Source organism: Sprattus sprattus (assembly GCF_963457725.1).
Source record: "Sprattus sprattus genome assembly, chromosome: 12".
NCBI classification, from domain to species: domain Eukaryota; kingdom Metazoa; phylum Chordata; class Actinopteri; order Clupeiformes; family Clupeidae; genus Sprattus; species Sprattus sprattus.
Window position 1 is genome coordinate 32,315,570 of NC_137910.1, and position 13,422 is coordinate 32,328,991.

Consider the following 13,422-nt stretch of genomic DNA (forward strand, 5'->3'; position numbering starts at 1 on the left):
TGTGTGTCTCATTCACTTGATGCTGGGGAAAAATCTAACTTTTCAGTTAGATCTCCACTGATAGGTGAGATTTAGCTGTTTCCTTCAAGGATGACATTTAATCATGAATGGTTCCTTTAAGTAACCCAAGCAAATCCTTGCAAGTGTCTCAACCTGCTAACCTTAAGTCCTCACACTATTGTTTTGTGTTAATTCATCCCTGTCTTGAGTGGCACCCAGGGCCTGCAGAGGTTTTGTAATTGTAACAAAATACTTTTTAATGTAATTGTGCCCACCTTTGGTTATCTTTAACACTACTGCCATCAATTGTTATTACTTTACGACAAAAAAGGTTGTTGAAAGTGAGATTAATTCCATTATTTATTAAAAACTTAAATGTTTTAAATAGAGTGGTCTACGCATGAGCATGCAAGTCTGTAATGTGGTCTGATAGGATACCTGAACCTACTATAATTCAATAGCATAAAGGACCAAATCTCTTTGCATCTGGTTCGACAATCAGGGTTTATACGGTCATGAAAAACCTGGAAAAGTCATGGAAATTCGTTATATTCATATTTTCATGTCGATCATTTACCCAGGACAAGCAAAATGTGGACCAAGATCGTAGTCAAATACCTGTAGGACTAGTTCAAAGACTATGGTAAGATACAATGATGACAAGATAGTAGTCAAACACCTGTAGGACTAGTTCAAAGACTACGGTAAGATACAATGATGACAAGATGATAGTCAGAAAGAAAACACACCCATCTTATATACAGATATTAGGTTTATTTTTCGTCTTTTTACAACAAGTTCACATCTGGTTTTAAAATGTCCTGCCAACCAAGGAAAATGCCAGATGAATTTAGAATGAAAGAGAATCAGGACTGTAGTCTTAAAACTGGCAAAGCCACTTTTGATTTTTTTTTTTTGTATACCTACCGTATTTACATGAAATATAAAACACATTTTAAGCACGATGTAGCACTGTCGGGAACAACATCTAAATAATTTTACACTGAGTTGAATTTGTGCGGTATCATTTGTTGAAAATCAGCATGAATGCCATTTCTCATGACATTCACGACAATATTTTATTTCACTGATACCGAGGACAGCTCAAGGAATTCAGCTACCCAACACACAGAGAGCGTTTTAAAGCTTTAAATCATTAAAAAAAAAAAAAGGAAAAACAAACGTACAAAGACTTCCCCATTCCCCATGGTTATGACTACATCAGTGTGCAGGACTAGTCGGATAAAGAAGTGCACATGGCGTAGGCAAAGCTATATCATGTGGCCCAAAAGGAGACTCTGAAGTACCTGTCAAGGAGAAAATGTCATGCAATTTCAGGCAAGATGTAACCAAGCCAACCTGCCCAATAGTGCCTCTACACCCCTCCCCACCCCCAAAAAAGACTAAATATAGTAATAGCAATAATAATATAAAAAAACTCTCCCCTTTTCGCACATCTGTACATCAAAATTGTTTGGGAATCTACATCCAACAAACATTATGAAGGTTGTTTACATATACCCCATCCATATATTATCTTTGAGCAGATGAGAACATGTAGAAATCAGACTGGGAGGCATTTCTGCCACAAAACCTTTCCAGTCTTCCTTTATTCTCATGAAGAAACCATAGAGTTCTGCTGTGAACGCTTGTTGATCGACTGAGTCGCTTCAAAGATCCGGATGGAAACAGAACTAAACGTTACTGGAACTTAAACTAGTGTGTGCCTAATCGATGGAAAGGTTACAGATGGTGTGTGATGCCTCTTATGTGACTTACAGAAACCAAACACAAACCCAACTCTCCAACAGTCTCATAAAATAGAATAAAGCCTTTCAATATACTTTGGCCTCTTCACTGAAGAGAGCTACATTATTCCATCAATTTAAACTATGTTCACAGTTGGTGGGTGAGGCATCTGCCAGAAAGAGGGAAGCATGTTAAAATAATTAGAAAATAAACCGGAGGAATTATAGAGTACAGGAAAAGGTTGATTGGAAGGAGCTGATTAGGAAAGAATTAAACATTACTGTTCTCCTATTTTCTGTGCACTAGTCATCTAACTGCAAATCATCCAGAAAATGAATAAAGACCTATACAAGATTCCACAATCACTTTTTTGAAAACAAGTGTTGCCTGCCTCTGGAATAACCTTTAGATCTTTCATGTGTCCAAATATGTCTGTGACTGAACGAAGTCAGTCAATCTTAACGTTTGTATAGATCTTCCTCACGAAGGCACTTGTTCCCACGTATCCAACAGCCCCTAAGGAAAAGAGGGAAACACAATAGCCATAATATAGACAGCTTGGCATGTGACGACAGCAAAACAAAACATTCAATTATCTCTGATACGATATCTATACATATTTATCTCTGTGAATGTACAGAACATTGATTTATCTCTGATATGATATCTATATACATTTATCTCTGATATGATATCTATCTATATAAATGTATCTATGACATGATATCTATCCATCCATCCATCCATCTCTCTCTCTCTCTCTCTCTCTCTCTATATATATATATATACAGCCACGGAAAAAAATAAGAGACCACTCCAGAATGATCAGTTTCTCTGGTTTTACTATTTATTGGTATGAGTTAAAGTAAAATGAACATTTTAGTTTTATTCTATAAACTACTGACTACATTTCTACAAAATTTCAAATAAAAATATTGTCATTTAGAGCATTTATTTGCAGAAAAATGACAATTGGTCAAAATAGCAAAAAAGACTCAGTGTTTTCAGATCTTGAATAATGCAAAGAAGACAAGTTCGTATTCATTTTTAAACTACACAATACTAATGCTTTAACTTAGGAAGAGTTCAGAAATCAATAACATTGATTTACAATCACAGCTTTCATGTGTTTTGGCATGCTCTCCACCAGTCTTTCATATTGCCGTTGGGTTACTTTATGCTACTCCTGTCACAAAAATTCAAGCAGCTCGGCTTCTTTTCATGGCTTGTGACCCTCCATCTTCCTCTTGATCACATTTCAGAGGTTTTTAATGGGATTCAGGTCTGGGAATTGGGATGGCCATGACAGGGTCCTGATCTGGTGGTCCTTCATCCACACCTTTAGTGGCCTGGCTGTGTGGCAGGGAGCATTGCCCTGCTGTAAAAACACTCCTCAGAGTTGGGCAACATTGTCAGAGCAAAAGGAAGCAAGTTTTCTTCCAGGACAATGTTGTACTTTGCCTGGCTGAGGTTTGTAAAAGACCATAAGGATTGAACCAAAGCGAACTGGAGGTCATCTTCTTAGTTCATCATCTCTGATGAGTCCAATTTTCAGCTTTGCCCAACACATGGCCATCTGATGGTTAGACGGAGACCTGGAGAGGCCTACAAGCCACATAGTCTTGCACCTACTGTGAAACTTGGTGGAGGATCGGTGATTATCTGGGGGTGCTTCAGCCAGGCTGGAATCGGGCAGATGTCTTTGTGAAGGACGCATGAATCAAGCGAGGTACAAAGTTTTCCTGGAAGAAACCTTGCTTCCTTTTTCTTTGACAATGTTCCCCAACTCTGAGGAGTGTTTTTTTCCAGCAGACAATGCTCCATGCCACACAGCAAGGTCTAAGTGGTCTCTTAATTTTTTTTATATACAGCCGCGGAAAAAATTAAGAGACCACTTCGAAATTATCAGTTTTTCTGGTTTTACTATTTATTGGTATGTGTTTGAGTAAAATTTACATTTTTGTTTCATTCTATAAACTACTGACAACATTTCTACCGAATTTCAAATAAAAATATTGTCATTTAGAGCATTTATTTGCAGAAAAATGACAATTGGTCAAAATAGCAAAATAAATGGAATGTTTTCAGATCTCGAATAATGCAAAGAAAACAAGTTCATATTCATTCTTAAACTACACAATACTAATGCTTCAACTTAGGAAGAGGTCAGAAATCAATATCTGGAAACACCGCATCTTTTTTGTTATTTCAGTAGAAATGTTGTCAGTAGTTTATAGAATGAAACAAAAGTGTTAATTTTACTCAAACACATACCAATAAATAGTAAAAAAAGAAAAACTGATAATTTTTTAAAAGTGGTCTCTTAATTTTTTCCACGGCTGTATATATACAGTGCCCTCCACAATTATTGGCACCCTTAGTGAATGTGACCAAAACAGGCTATGAAAAAATATATCTTTGCTGTTTATCATCTTGGTCTTTCCCTCAAAATATTCACAAAAATCTTACCTTTTCATCGAAGTAAAATTCTTGAAAGAAATATTTTTTTTTGGACATTACATAAAATATTTTTCTCCAAAACATGGGTGCCACAATTATTGGCACCCTTAGAAAATCCTATAATTAAAATCTAACTGAAGTATATTACCAGTCATGTTTTACATTTTTGAGTTCACCTGTTTCATTAGGAACTCTTAAGTGGTCAACCATGGCTTCCTGCTTCACTGAGGTATAAATATGAGGTGACACATGCCAAATACCCTAAGTCATTCATCAAGATGGGAAAGACAAAAGAACTCAGTGTCAAAGTGCGACAAAAAGTTGTTGAGCTGCTGAAATCCGGATTTAGGGAAATATCTAAACAGTTGGAAATACCCACTTCCACAATCAGGGCAATAGTTAAGAAGTTAAAAGCGACAGGAGATGTCAGGAATCAGCCTAGAAGAGGACCTATCTGTTAATTAACCCCACACACCGTGAGGAGGCTGGTTCGACTGGTAAAAGAATCTCCAAGGATCACAGCTGGATAATTGCAGAGGTTAGTTAAGTCCTAGGGTTGGAAAGTCTCCAAACTACCATCAGACTGCACCTACATTTGAGGGTTATCAGAAAAAAGCCTCTGCTGTCAATCAACAACAAACTAAAGTGCCTACAGTTTGCCAACTGTAAGGCAGACTTTTATATTAGAGTTATATGGTCAGATGAGACCAAAATAATGCTTCTTGGCAACACACATCAAAGGTGGGTTTGGCGTAGACAGAAAGATAGCCATACAGAAGAGCACCCCATACCCACATTGAAGTATGGTGGCGGATCTCTGATGTTTTTGGGCTGTTTTTCTTCCAAATGCCCTGGACATCTTGTTAGGATACATGGTATCATGTACTCCATCAAATACCAGCAGATATTAAATAAAACCATGGCCACCACAGTCCCCAGACCTAAACCCCATAGAAAATCTGTGGGAAGAGCTGAAGCCGAATCTGCAAATGTGTTGACCTCAGAATCTGAAGGATCTGGAGAGATACTGCATGTAGGAATGGTCTCAGGTCTGTGCCATGTGTTCACCAACCTCATCACGCATTATAGGAGAAAGAAGACTCAGAGCTGTTATCTTGGTAAAGGCAGGCGGCTCAAACATTACATTAAGGGGTGCCAATAATTGTGGCACACCTGTTTAGGAGAATAGTATTTATTTAATGAAAAAAAAAATGTTTTCTTTCAATAATTTTATTTCAATGAAAAGGTAAGATTTTTGTAAATATTTTGAGTGAAAGACCAAGAGGATAAACAGCAAACAAATATTTTTTCATAGCCTGTGTACAATTGCGGAGGGCACTGTACACATTTATCTCTGATATGATATCTATATATATTTATCTCTGATATGATATCTATATATATTAGGGATGGGAAGATCCACTGCTGTCAATGGCCGATTCTCGTGAAGTCTATACTTTTCTAAAATCTCTATCTGTCTGCAATACCGCCCTCGGCCTCTACGCAACTTCGGCGCTCTCACAGGCAAAGACAGTGGGCAACCCTGGATAAAGGACGGCTTGTTTTTCGACTGGAAGTCTCTAGAAATCTGGTACCTTATTGAACGAAATTAAAAAGAGTGAACGTGCCGTTCACAGACACCAGAATGAACACGTTCACAGTATCGTTCATCAGGCAGTAATACAGTACGTCAGTGGAGGTTCTTCCATTGATGAAACGGAGGAAGAACCTCCCCAAACTTTTTGAGAAATGTATTTTTGTAATTGAACTGACTAAACTCCTTTAAAAATGCAGTTTGATATCAGTATTTAATACTAGGCATATTATAATTTGTTTCCCTGAGTTAAAATAACATTAGCACCCCCTATCGTAACAAGAAATTACTGCACGGAGGACGTCCTCCCTTTGGTTCCCATTGAGATCAATGTAATCTGTCTCTGATACTGGCGGTTCTTGGGGCTCATTCACTTACATTGCCCAGGGGAGGAAAGACCTCCCTAGCGTCTGAGTCTGCGCCAACATTGCTTAACCAATAAACAACGGATTTGGCGTTGGAGGGAGGGGATTAGACATTAATACCATTCTCTGCAGAAGGATATCGATAACACGTCACCCTTAAAGATTGTTGTAGAAAGATGGCAAATTAAAGAGGATGTGCAATGGAAAACGAAGATATTGTTCATGTTTTATTGAACAAACCGTTTCATTCATTGAGCTACAGAGAGAAGGTTAGTATCAAAACAACAGGGAAACCTGTTCCAAAAATCCAAGTCAATAACCCAATGGTAAAACCGCTGCCGTTAATGCTAACTGGTATGCGAAATACTTATAGCTCACTGGTACCATAAAAAAACAATCGGCTGTACTGTTTTGTTTTTAAATCGTTTATACGCCTATTGTTAGTCTGACTGTTCACGTTCAGCTGACATTCTGAATGGAAATTGTTAATGAATGTTTCAGATTGCGATGTGTTTCGTATCCATTCTTATTAGCCTACACATTGACCAACATTCTGAAACATCCATTAACATCCACATTTGCCACAAACAATGTTAGGCTAACAGCCCATGTTAATAGTTCTGAAATAATGTTCTCTTGCCTTTGTAACTTGTTGTTTAATATTGTGGAAAGGATGTTAGTGAATGATTCAGAGCATTTTAAATGGCATCACTTGTGTCTTCATTTTCTTAAAACAATTGCAGCTGAAAATAAAATTAGTCAAATAATAACCAATAGCTTTAGTAATTGAGGGGGAAAATAGGCCAAATGGTAGGCCCAAAATTTAGAATGTAGTTTTTAAAATCAAGAGTAGGCCTGATTTGACTAATTGGCTTTGCATCATTTCCTTCTGGCCTTGTCTTGTCCAAGGACATGCTGCCCACCAGCTTTTTAAGTACAATGGTGCCACACTGGTGGCTTTGTATCAATTGTATCCCTGCCTGCTATTTTGTAGTACTGTAGTCCACAAAAACACCCTGAAACAACTTGTATCTCACATACTTATGCCACCAACGAAATAAGCAGGCCAATGGCAACCAGGCGCACAGTCCTTCCTCCCTCACTTTAAAAACCACCAGCCGCCACTGCAGTACGTTCAGTTCAAGTTCACCATCATTATGAACGAGTTCATGAACTTTCATTCAATTAACGCGTTCAGACACAACACTGGCGCTTTATCCACGTTTAAAAAAACCTGGCTTTCTTGGAAGACCACGGCACCAAGACAAGATATTCATTAAGATAATAGCAGAGGCGGTGATGATGGAGGAAGAGGTAGGAATATACTCCATATACCGTAGCTAAACTCTCTATTTATTACTTGAATTTACCTGTATCTTCCTTAAATTGGAAAAGGAAATCTAGCAGCTACCTGTCTATATATATTTATCTCTGATATGATATCTATATATATATTTATCTTTGTGAATGTAAAGCCTGAAGAATACCGACTTACCACACATGATTCCCAGTGAAGAGCTGAACACTGCCATGTAGCCAAAGTAGAAGGACGTTTGAAACAACCCATACATCCTACAGACACATACAAAATGTTTGTCATTCAACAACTTGTTTTTGCAATCAAAATTCAGACATTTGTGAAATCATATAACAAGTGTAAACTGTTCGTATGTCTGTATTGCAAAAAAGGAAGGCAAGAATGCACACAAATATATATTCACATAACTAATCTGTCTGATACCAGTGATTTAAATCTTACATTCATTAATTGGAAAGGTTTAAAAGCCACAATCCACGATTATAATCCAATGCAATTCCTGTGAGATTCTTCTTAGCTGCACTCATAAAAACTCTTGTGCTCATACAGTCTTTGATCTGTAAAGGGGTTCTGACCCACCCACACACTATTCCAGCCAGTTAACACATTGCTTCAGGAGCATGGAAGGGTTTGGTGTAAATTGATTGGCTGTTGAGCTCAAATATCAACAATCTTTTGCTAGAATCATAGAATTCACGTTTACACGGCAGGTAAGAGGTGTGATATTTCTTTATATTCAAAGCTGCGAAAAATGTATGACCACTGTCATCAGCAACAGGTTTTGTGCTTCTAATTAACATCTTTCATATAATTTCGCAAGTAGTCCGGTCATTTAACATAACGGAAAGTCATTGTAACTTGAAGTCAGCAAGTAATGGGTTGCTACGCAACACCTAAAACTTTAAAGTTCTATTTGCGTGAAGAACTTCGTGAATGGGAAATAAAGAAATGGCAACAATCATTTAAAAGAGGTATTTTGGAGGAATGTCTATCATTTCGGCTAGTTACCGTATAATAAGCGGGATAATCTAGTCCGGTGGTCATTATCAAGAAAATGAATCCCTCCAGGACGAAACAAATTCGTCCTGTCAGGATTCATTTTTCAATAATGATCGCGGGACTATACATTATCCCTTACTTATCATTACAAGCAGTATTCAGAATATACCTACATAGTAGAGGTGTAATAAATAACCGATACGTATCGATATCCGTTTTTAGCGTGTAAGATACGACTACAACGATGCGTGAAGTCCCGTATCGGTTTTAAAATATCATCTACCGGGCTTTCCCCGATTTTAAAGTTATAAATCGGTTCACAAGCGTTTGTCCCTTTTTTTACACAAAACACTCGCTGGCCTGTTGCATTTTTATCTCAGTCAGAACGATGACAGCATGAACAGTGCAAATGGCAGTGCAGACATCCCAAGTATCCCGGAAGTTCCGGGAGTCTCCCACATATTGATAACGACTCCCTGATGCCCGCAAATTACTTAAAATCTCTCAGAATCAAGAGCGAGCGGGCAAGACCGCGCACACGAGACAGACGTGCTCCAAACCACATTAGCATCTGTGTAGCGCGCGCACGACAGAGAGGGAGAGGGACCTAAAGCCTAGGCCAGACAACCCGAGATTCACACTAACCGGAACGGATTCGGGTTTAGTCAATCGCGGCCAGACAAAGCTGTGCTGCGCTGTGCTGCGGCCACACACACCCACTGAAACTGGTGAATCTGCTGTAGTACATATGCAAGGCCTGTTGGTGGCGCTGTGAAGGGTGCTACCGGAAACGGAGAAGAAGACTCTGAGTTCGCGTATTCATAGATCCCAAGTGACGTCACTGTGTCTAAGTGCCGCCATCTTTGTGACCGAAAGTCTAGCTGAGCGCCATTCACAACATAGACACAGTCGGTCCAAACCCACAGAAAGTTAAAAATGCCCGGCATATGTTGTGCTGACGGATGCGACACCAGTCGCGAAAATAACCCAAATGAACAATATAATTGTATACCAAAAGATTTAGATTGGCGGAATAAATGGTTAGCTATAAATGGTTGGCCGCAAATTAGAAGAGACAAGTAGCAACAGCTAACTCCCGATTGTACAATCAACACTTTGTATTTTCCTGCACCACTATCCATGGAGATGTTGATTTTGTGTTCAGAGCCTGGGAGTGACTGACATGTTAAGTGAAATGCAGCACGTTACTACAATCGTGAACAATTGCTGTGCCTTATCAGAGCTAAACTCTCCTGACTAAGCTAGTGTGCTAATAGTTAGCATGCTGCTAGCGAACTTTACTGAAGACTACACCTAGTTAGCCCACATTGACACTCTTACCCACCACTAAAATAAATGGGTTGATAACCGCTGTTTGAGTAACGTACATGTCCTGTGATGACATACATGTGTTTTATCTCCAGATGCCATTTATTGCCACAATTGCTGTGCCTTATCAGAGCTAAACTCTCCTGACTAAGCTAGAGCGCTAATAGTTAGCGAACTGCTAACGAACTTTACTAAAGGCTGTAGCTACACCCACAATTGGCACTCTTAACCACCACTAAAATAAATTGGTTGATAATCGCTGTTTGAGTAACTTACACACATACATGTGTTTTGCCTAAAGATGCCATTTATTGGTGTCGTTAACCCATCCTGCAACTGCATATTGATATGCATCTGTACTCTTGAAAGCCTTCAGGCTATCTCCGGCGTATGGGGATGGCTTGTGTACAAGATACATGTATAAGTCGGGAACAGACAGTTGTGGCAGACGTTTTGCAGACTTTAAGGGGCAAAATAAAGTTGACGGTAGTCAATATAGATCGCAGCCAATAATTGATGTTTTTTCTCGGAAGGCGGGGCGTGGGGCTTCGAGCGTTCACGTGGGATAATTACGTCGTCAGATTCGCGGATTCAAACCCGATTTGCCTGTCCGGGAGGCCAGTTTGTCATGGTTCCGTCACGGTTAGTCTGAATCTCGGGTTTGTCTGGCAGGGGCCTTAGAGACTGTGCGTGTGTGTGTGTGACGAGGCAGTGTGCGTGTGTGCCTCAGGAGCATCCTGATTGGCCTGTTTCGGTAAGTCAACCAAACAATTTTCAGTGAGGGTGGGCTTTTATCTCCTTTCCCGAACCGAATTAATCAGTTCAGTGTATCTAGGAACAGGGGCACCATGGCACAGGGAGAGTGCCCCCTAAAAAGAAAATATAAGACAATTTACAACAGACTATACAAAGGTGTACCCCTGTTTTATAAAAGTAAATCACAATGACCGTCTTGCACGCTGAACTATCTGTGATTTCAGCATTGCCCATGGTGGGTTAAATTACTGTAATAGACATGTTGAAGTTTCATTTCATGTGCATATTATTCATGCCAGCTAGTTGCCAGGGCTACATGAAAACAACAAGCTCCATAGACTTGTTTAAAGTTGCAATGGAATACAAATAAAAGCAGTTTACATAAATAGGAAAGTATTAGCAGCATATAATAAAAAGTAAAAGTAATCTACATATTTAAACATAATTAACAAAGAATTGCATAGGACTATAGCCTATAGAATGATATTATGCTTTCTTTTAGGCACCACAACAGAAATATGTAGGCCTAGGGGGGGAATACCTCCCTGAAATTATTTTTTTGCAGGTTGGGATGTCTGACTTAGTGTTTTCAATAATTGAACGGCATCGAATCAAATCGCAGCGCATCGCATCGAATCGCATCGTATCGTATCGTACTGAATCGTTTTTTATCAACATGCATCTTTTCTTGTATCGTGCCCATGTATCGAGATACGAATCGAATCGTTTTTGTCATGAGAGATTTACACTCCTACTACATAGGAATCAATACCCAATGGAAATTAAAATATATTTGTGTGATGTTACTAAATTATGTGAGAGCATGAGTGTAAATACAAAAAGGTTCTAAGTACCCAATGGCAAGGCTATATTTGAATGAATTGTTCATGAATCGTGTTAATGTGTTGTCCCCTTACTTTGTTTTGAAGAAGTAGTAGTAAAAGGAGTACATGTATACGTAAACTGCTGTCGATGCAGCAGACAGGAAGCTTGTCCATTGCCTGCAAAGAGAGTTTCAGACTCTTAATACACAACACTGGATGGTAAAGAGTTAGATGGACAGAATTCACAGCGGTCTCTCATTACACACACATTGACTATCAGTGAAACAGAAACCATGTTCATTACTTCTATTCAAATTCAGAAAAGAAAAGAAGATTGTGTCCCTTCATGTAAGTGTTCATGAGACAGCGCTTACCACCTGTAGTCTTCTGCGTTAAGGAGGAAGTATGTGCACACGATGGTCACACACACCGTAACAATGCACAGAATCACCAGGACCAGCATCATGAAGCCGTACACGTAATAAATCTTGTAGGCCCAAAATGATGTGAATATGAAGTACCTGAGAAACATTGAAAACACATTAATGCATTTACACTGAAGCTGAGATATTGAGCTTCTTCTCTCTGTGGTGTGTTGGGCCTACTTCGGGATTGTAGACCTGGGGGTTCTATGACTAAAACAACTGAATTCAACAAAATGGAACCAAAACCATTTTCCCCCAAGTATGAACTTTTCTTGCTAAGGTTTTGAAGATGACCATAGTAAACCTTAAAATACTGAGAAACCTTTGGCCATTATGAGTGTGTGTGTGTGTGTGTGTGTGTGTGTGTGTGTGTGTGTGTCATGAAATGCATGTTGCCGGACACTTACATCTCAATGAAAATGGACCCAAATGGTAGAATGCCACCAAGACACACAATAACAGCTGGTTCCATGAACCTGGTCGAAACAAGAGAAAGGGGTACATTTGTACAAAGAAAACAGCATCATCACAGACATCTGTTTTCCCCATTCTACACGTTGGTCACTATGACACAGTATTAAACTCAGCCCATTCTACACGTTGGTCACTATGACACAGTATTAAACTCAGCCCATTCTACACGGTGGTCACTATGACACAGTATTAAACTCAGCCCATTCTACACGTTGGTCACTATGACACAGTATTAAACTCAGCCCATTCTACACGTTGGTCACTATGACACAGTATTAAACTCAGCCCATTCTACACGTTGGTCACTATGACACAGTATTAAACTCAGCCCATTCTACACGTTGGTCACTATGACACAGTATTAAACTCAGCCCATTCTACACGTTGGTCACTATGACACAGTATTAAACTCAGCCCATTCTACACGTTGGTCACTATGACACAGTATTAAACTCAGCCCATTCTACACGTTGGTCACTATGACACAGTATTAAACTCAGCCCATTCTACACGTTGGTCACTATGACACAGTATTAAACTCAGCCCATTCTACACGTTGGTCACTATGACACAGTATTAAAGTCAGGCACCATTTCTTCTCTGGGATGGGCCTGGGGACTGCGTTCACCCTGCAGGGGAAGTTGGGCTGCCCAGACAGGTTCCTGCCCAGGATGGTGCCCACCAGGTTGAGGGGGAGGATAACAAAGAAACAAATACAACAAACTGCAACCTGGAAAAAACAGAAGGGACAAAAAACAGAGTGCACAATGTTCAACTTTGACTTTTCATACTCCATTAAATATAAATTCACAAACAACATTGAAAGACTTAGTTACAAGAAACGCCTAAAAATAACCATGAACTAAGGAATGCTGACTCCGGAATGCTCAGACATGTAAACTAGCAACTTTACTGGAGTGAAAACAATAGTGATGGCAACAGCTTCACCACCAATGACAGAACTGCATAATGCATAGTCTAGGCGGCTGGTTGAAAAAGCAGGTGTATCTATTGGTCCTTCATATGACTATATACTATGACAAATTATTTGAAAAGGGTACCTGTACTGGTTGCCAATAAAAAAAAAGTGGGAAAAAGTTGCATACTGTCTCAAAGACTTTATTTGTTA

General features: G+C 39.2%; 1 protein-coding gene across 2 annotated transcripts in view; it reads right to left on the bottom strand.

The window, feature by feature from the left end:
* Positions 1–788: 788 nt before the first annotated feature.
* Positions 789–13,422, bottom strand: part of tm9sf3 (transmembrane 9 superfamily member 3) — a 67,479-nt gene continuing 54,845 nt past the window's right edge. For both annotated transcript variants that reach the window (XM_080849274.1, XM_080849273.1), the window contains 6 exons: positions 12,884–13,023; positions 12,227–12,295; positions 11,769–11,915; positions 11,488–11,571; positions 7,664–7,740; positions 789–2,265 (listed from right to left, as the gene is read on the bottom strand). In XM_080849274.1, coding sequence (XP_080705400.1) covers positions 2,198–2,265; positions 7,664–7,740; positions 11,488–11,571; positions 11,769–11,915; positions 12,227–12,295; positions 12,884–13,023 — 585 coding nt within the window. In that variant the 3' untranslated portion in view covers positions 789–2,197. The remainder of the gene's footprint in view (positions 2,266–7,663; positions 7,741–11,487; positions 11,572–11,768; positions 11,916–12,226; positions 12,296–12,883; positions 13,024–13,422) is intronic.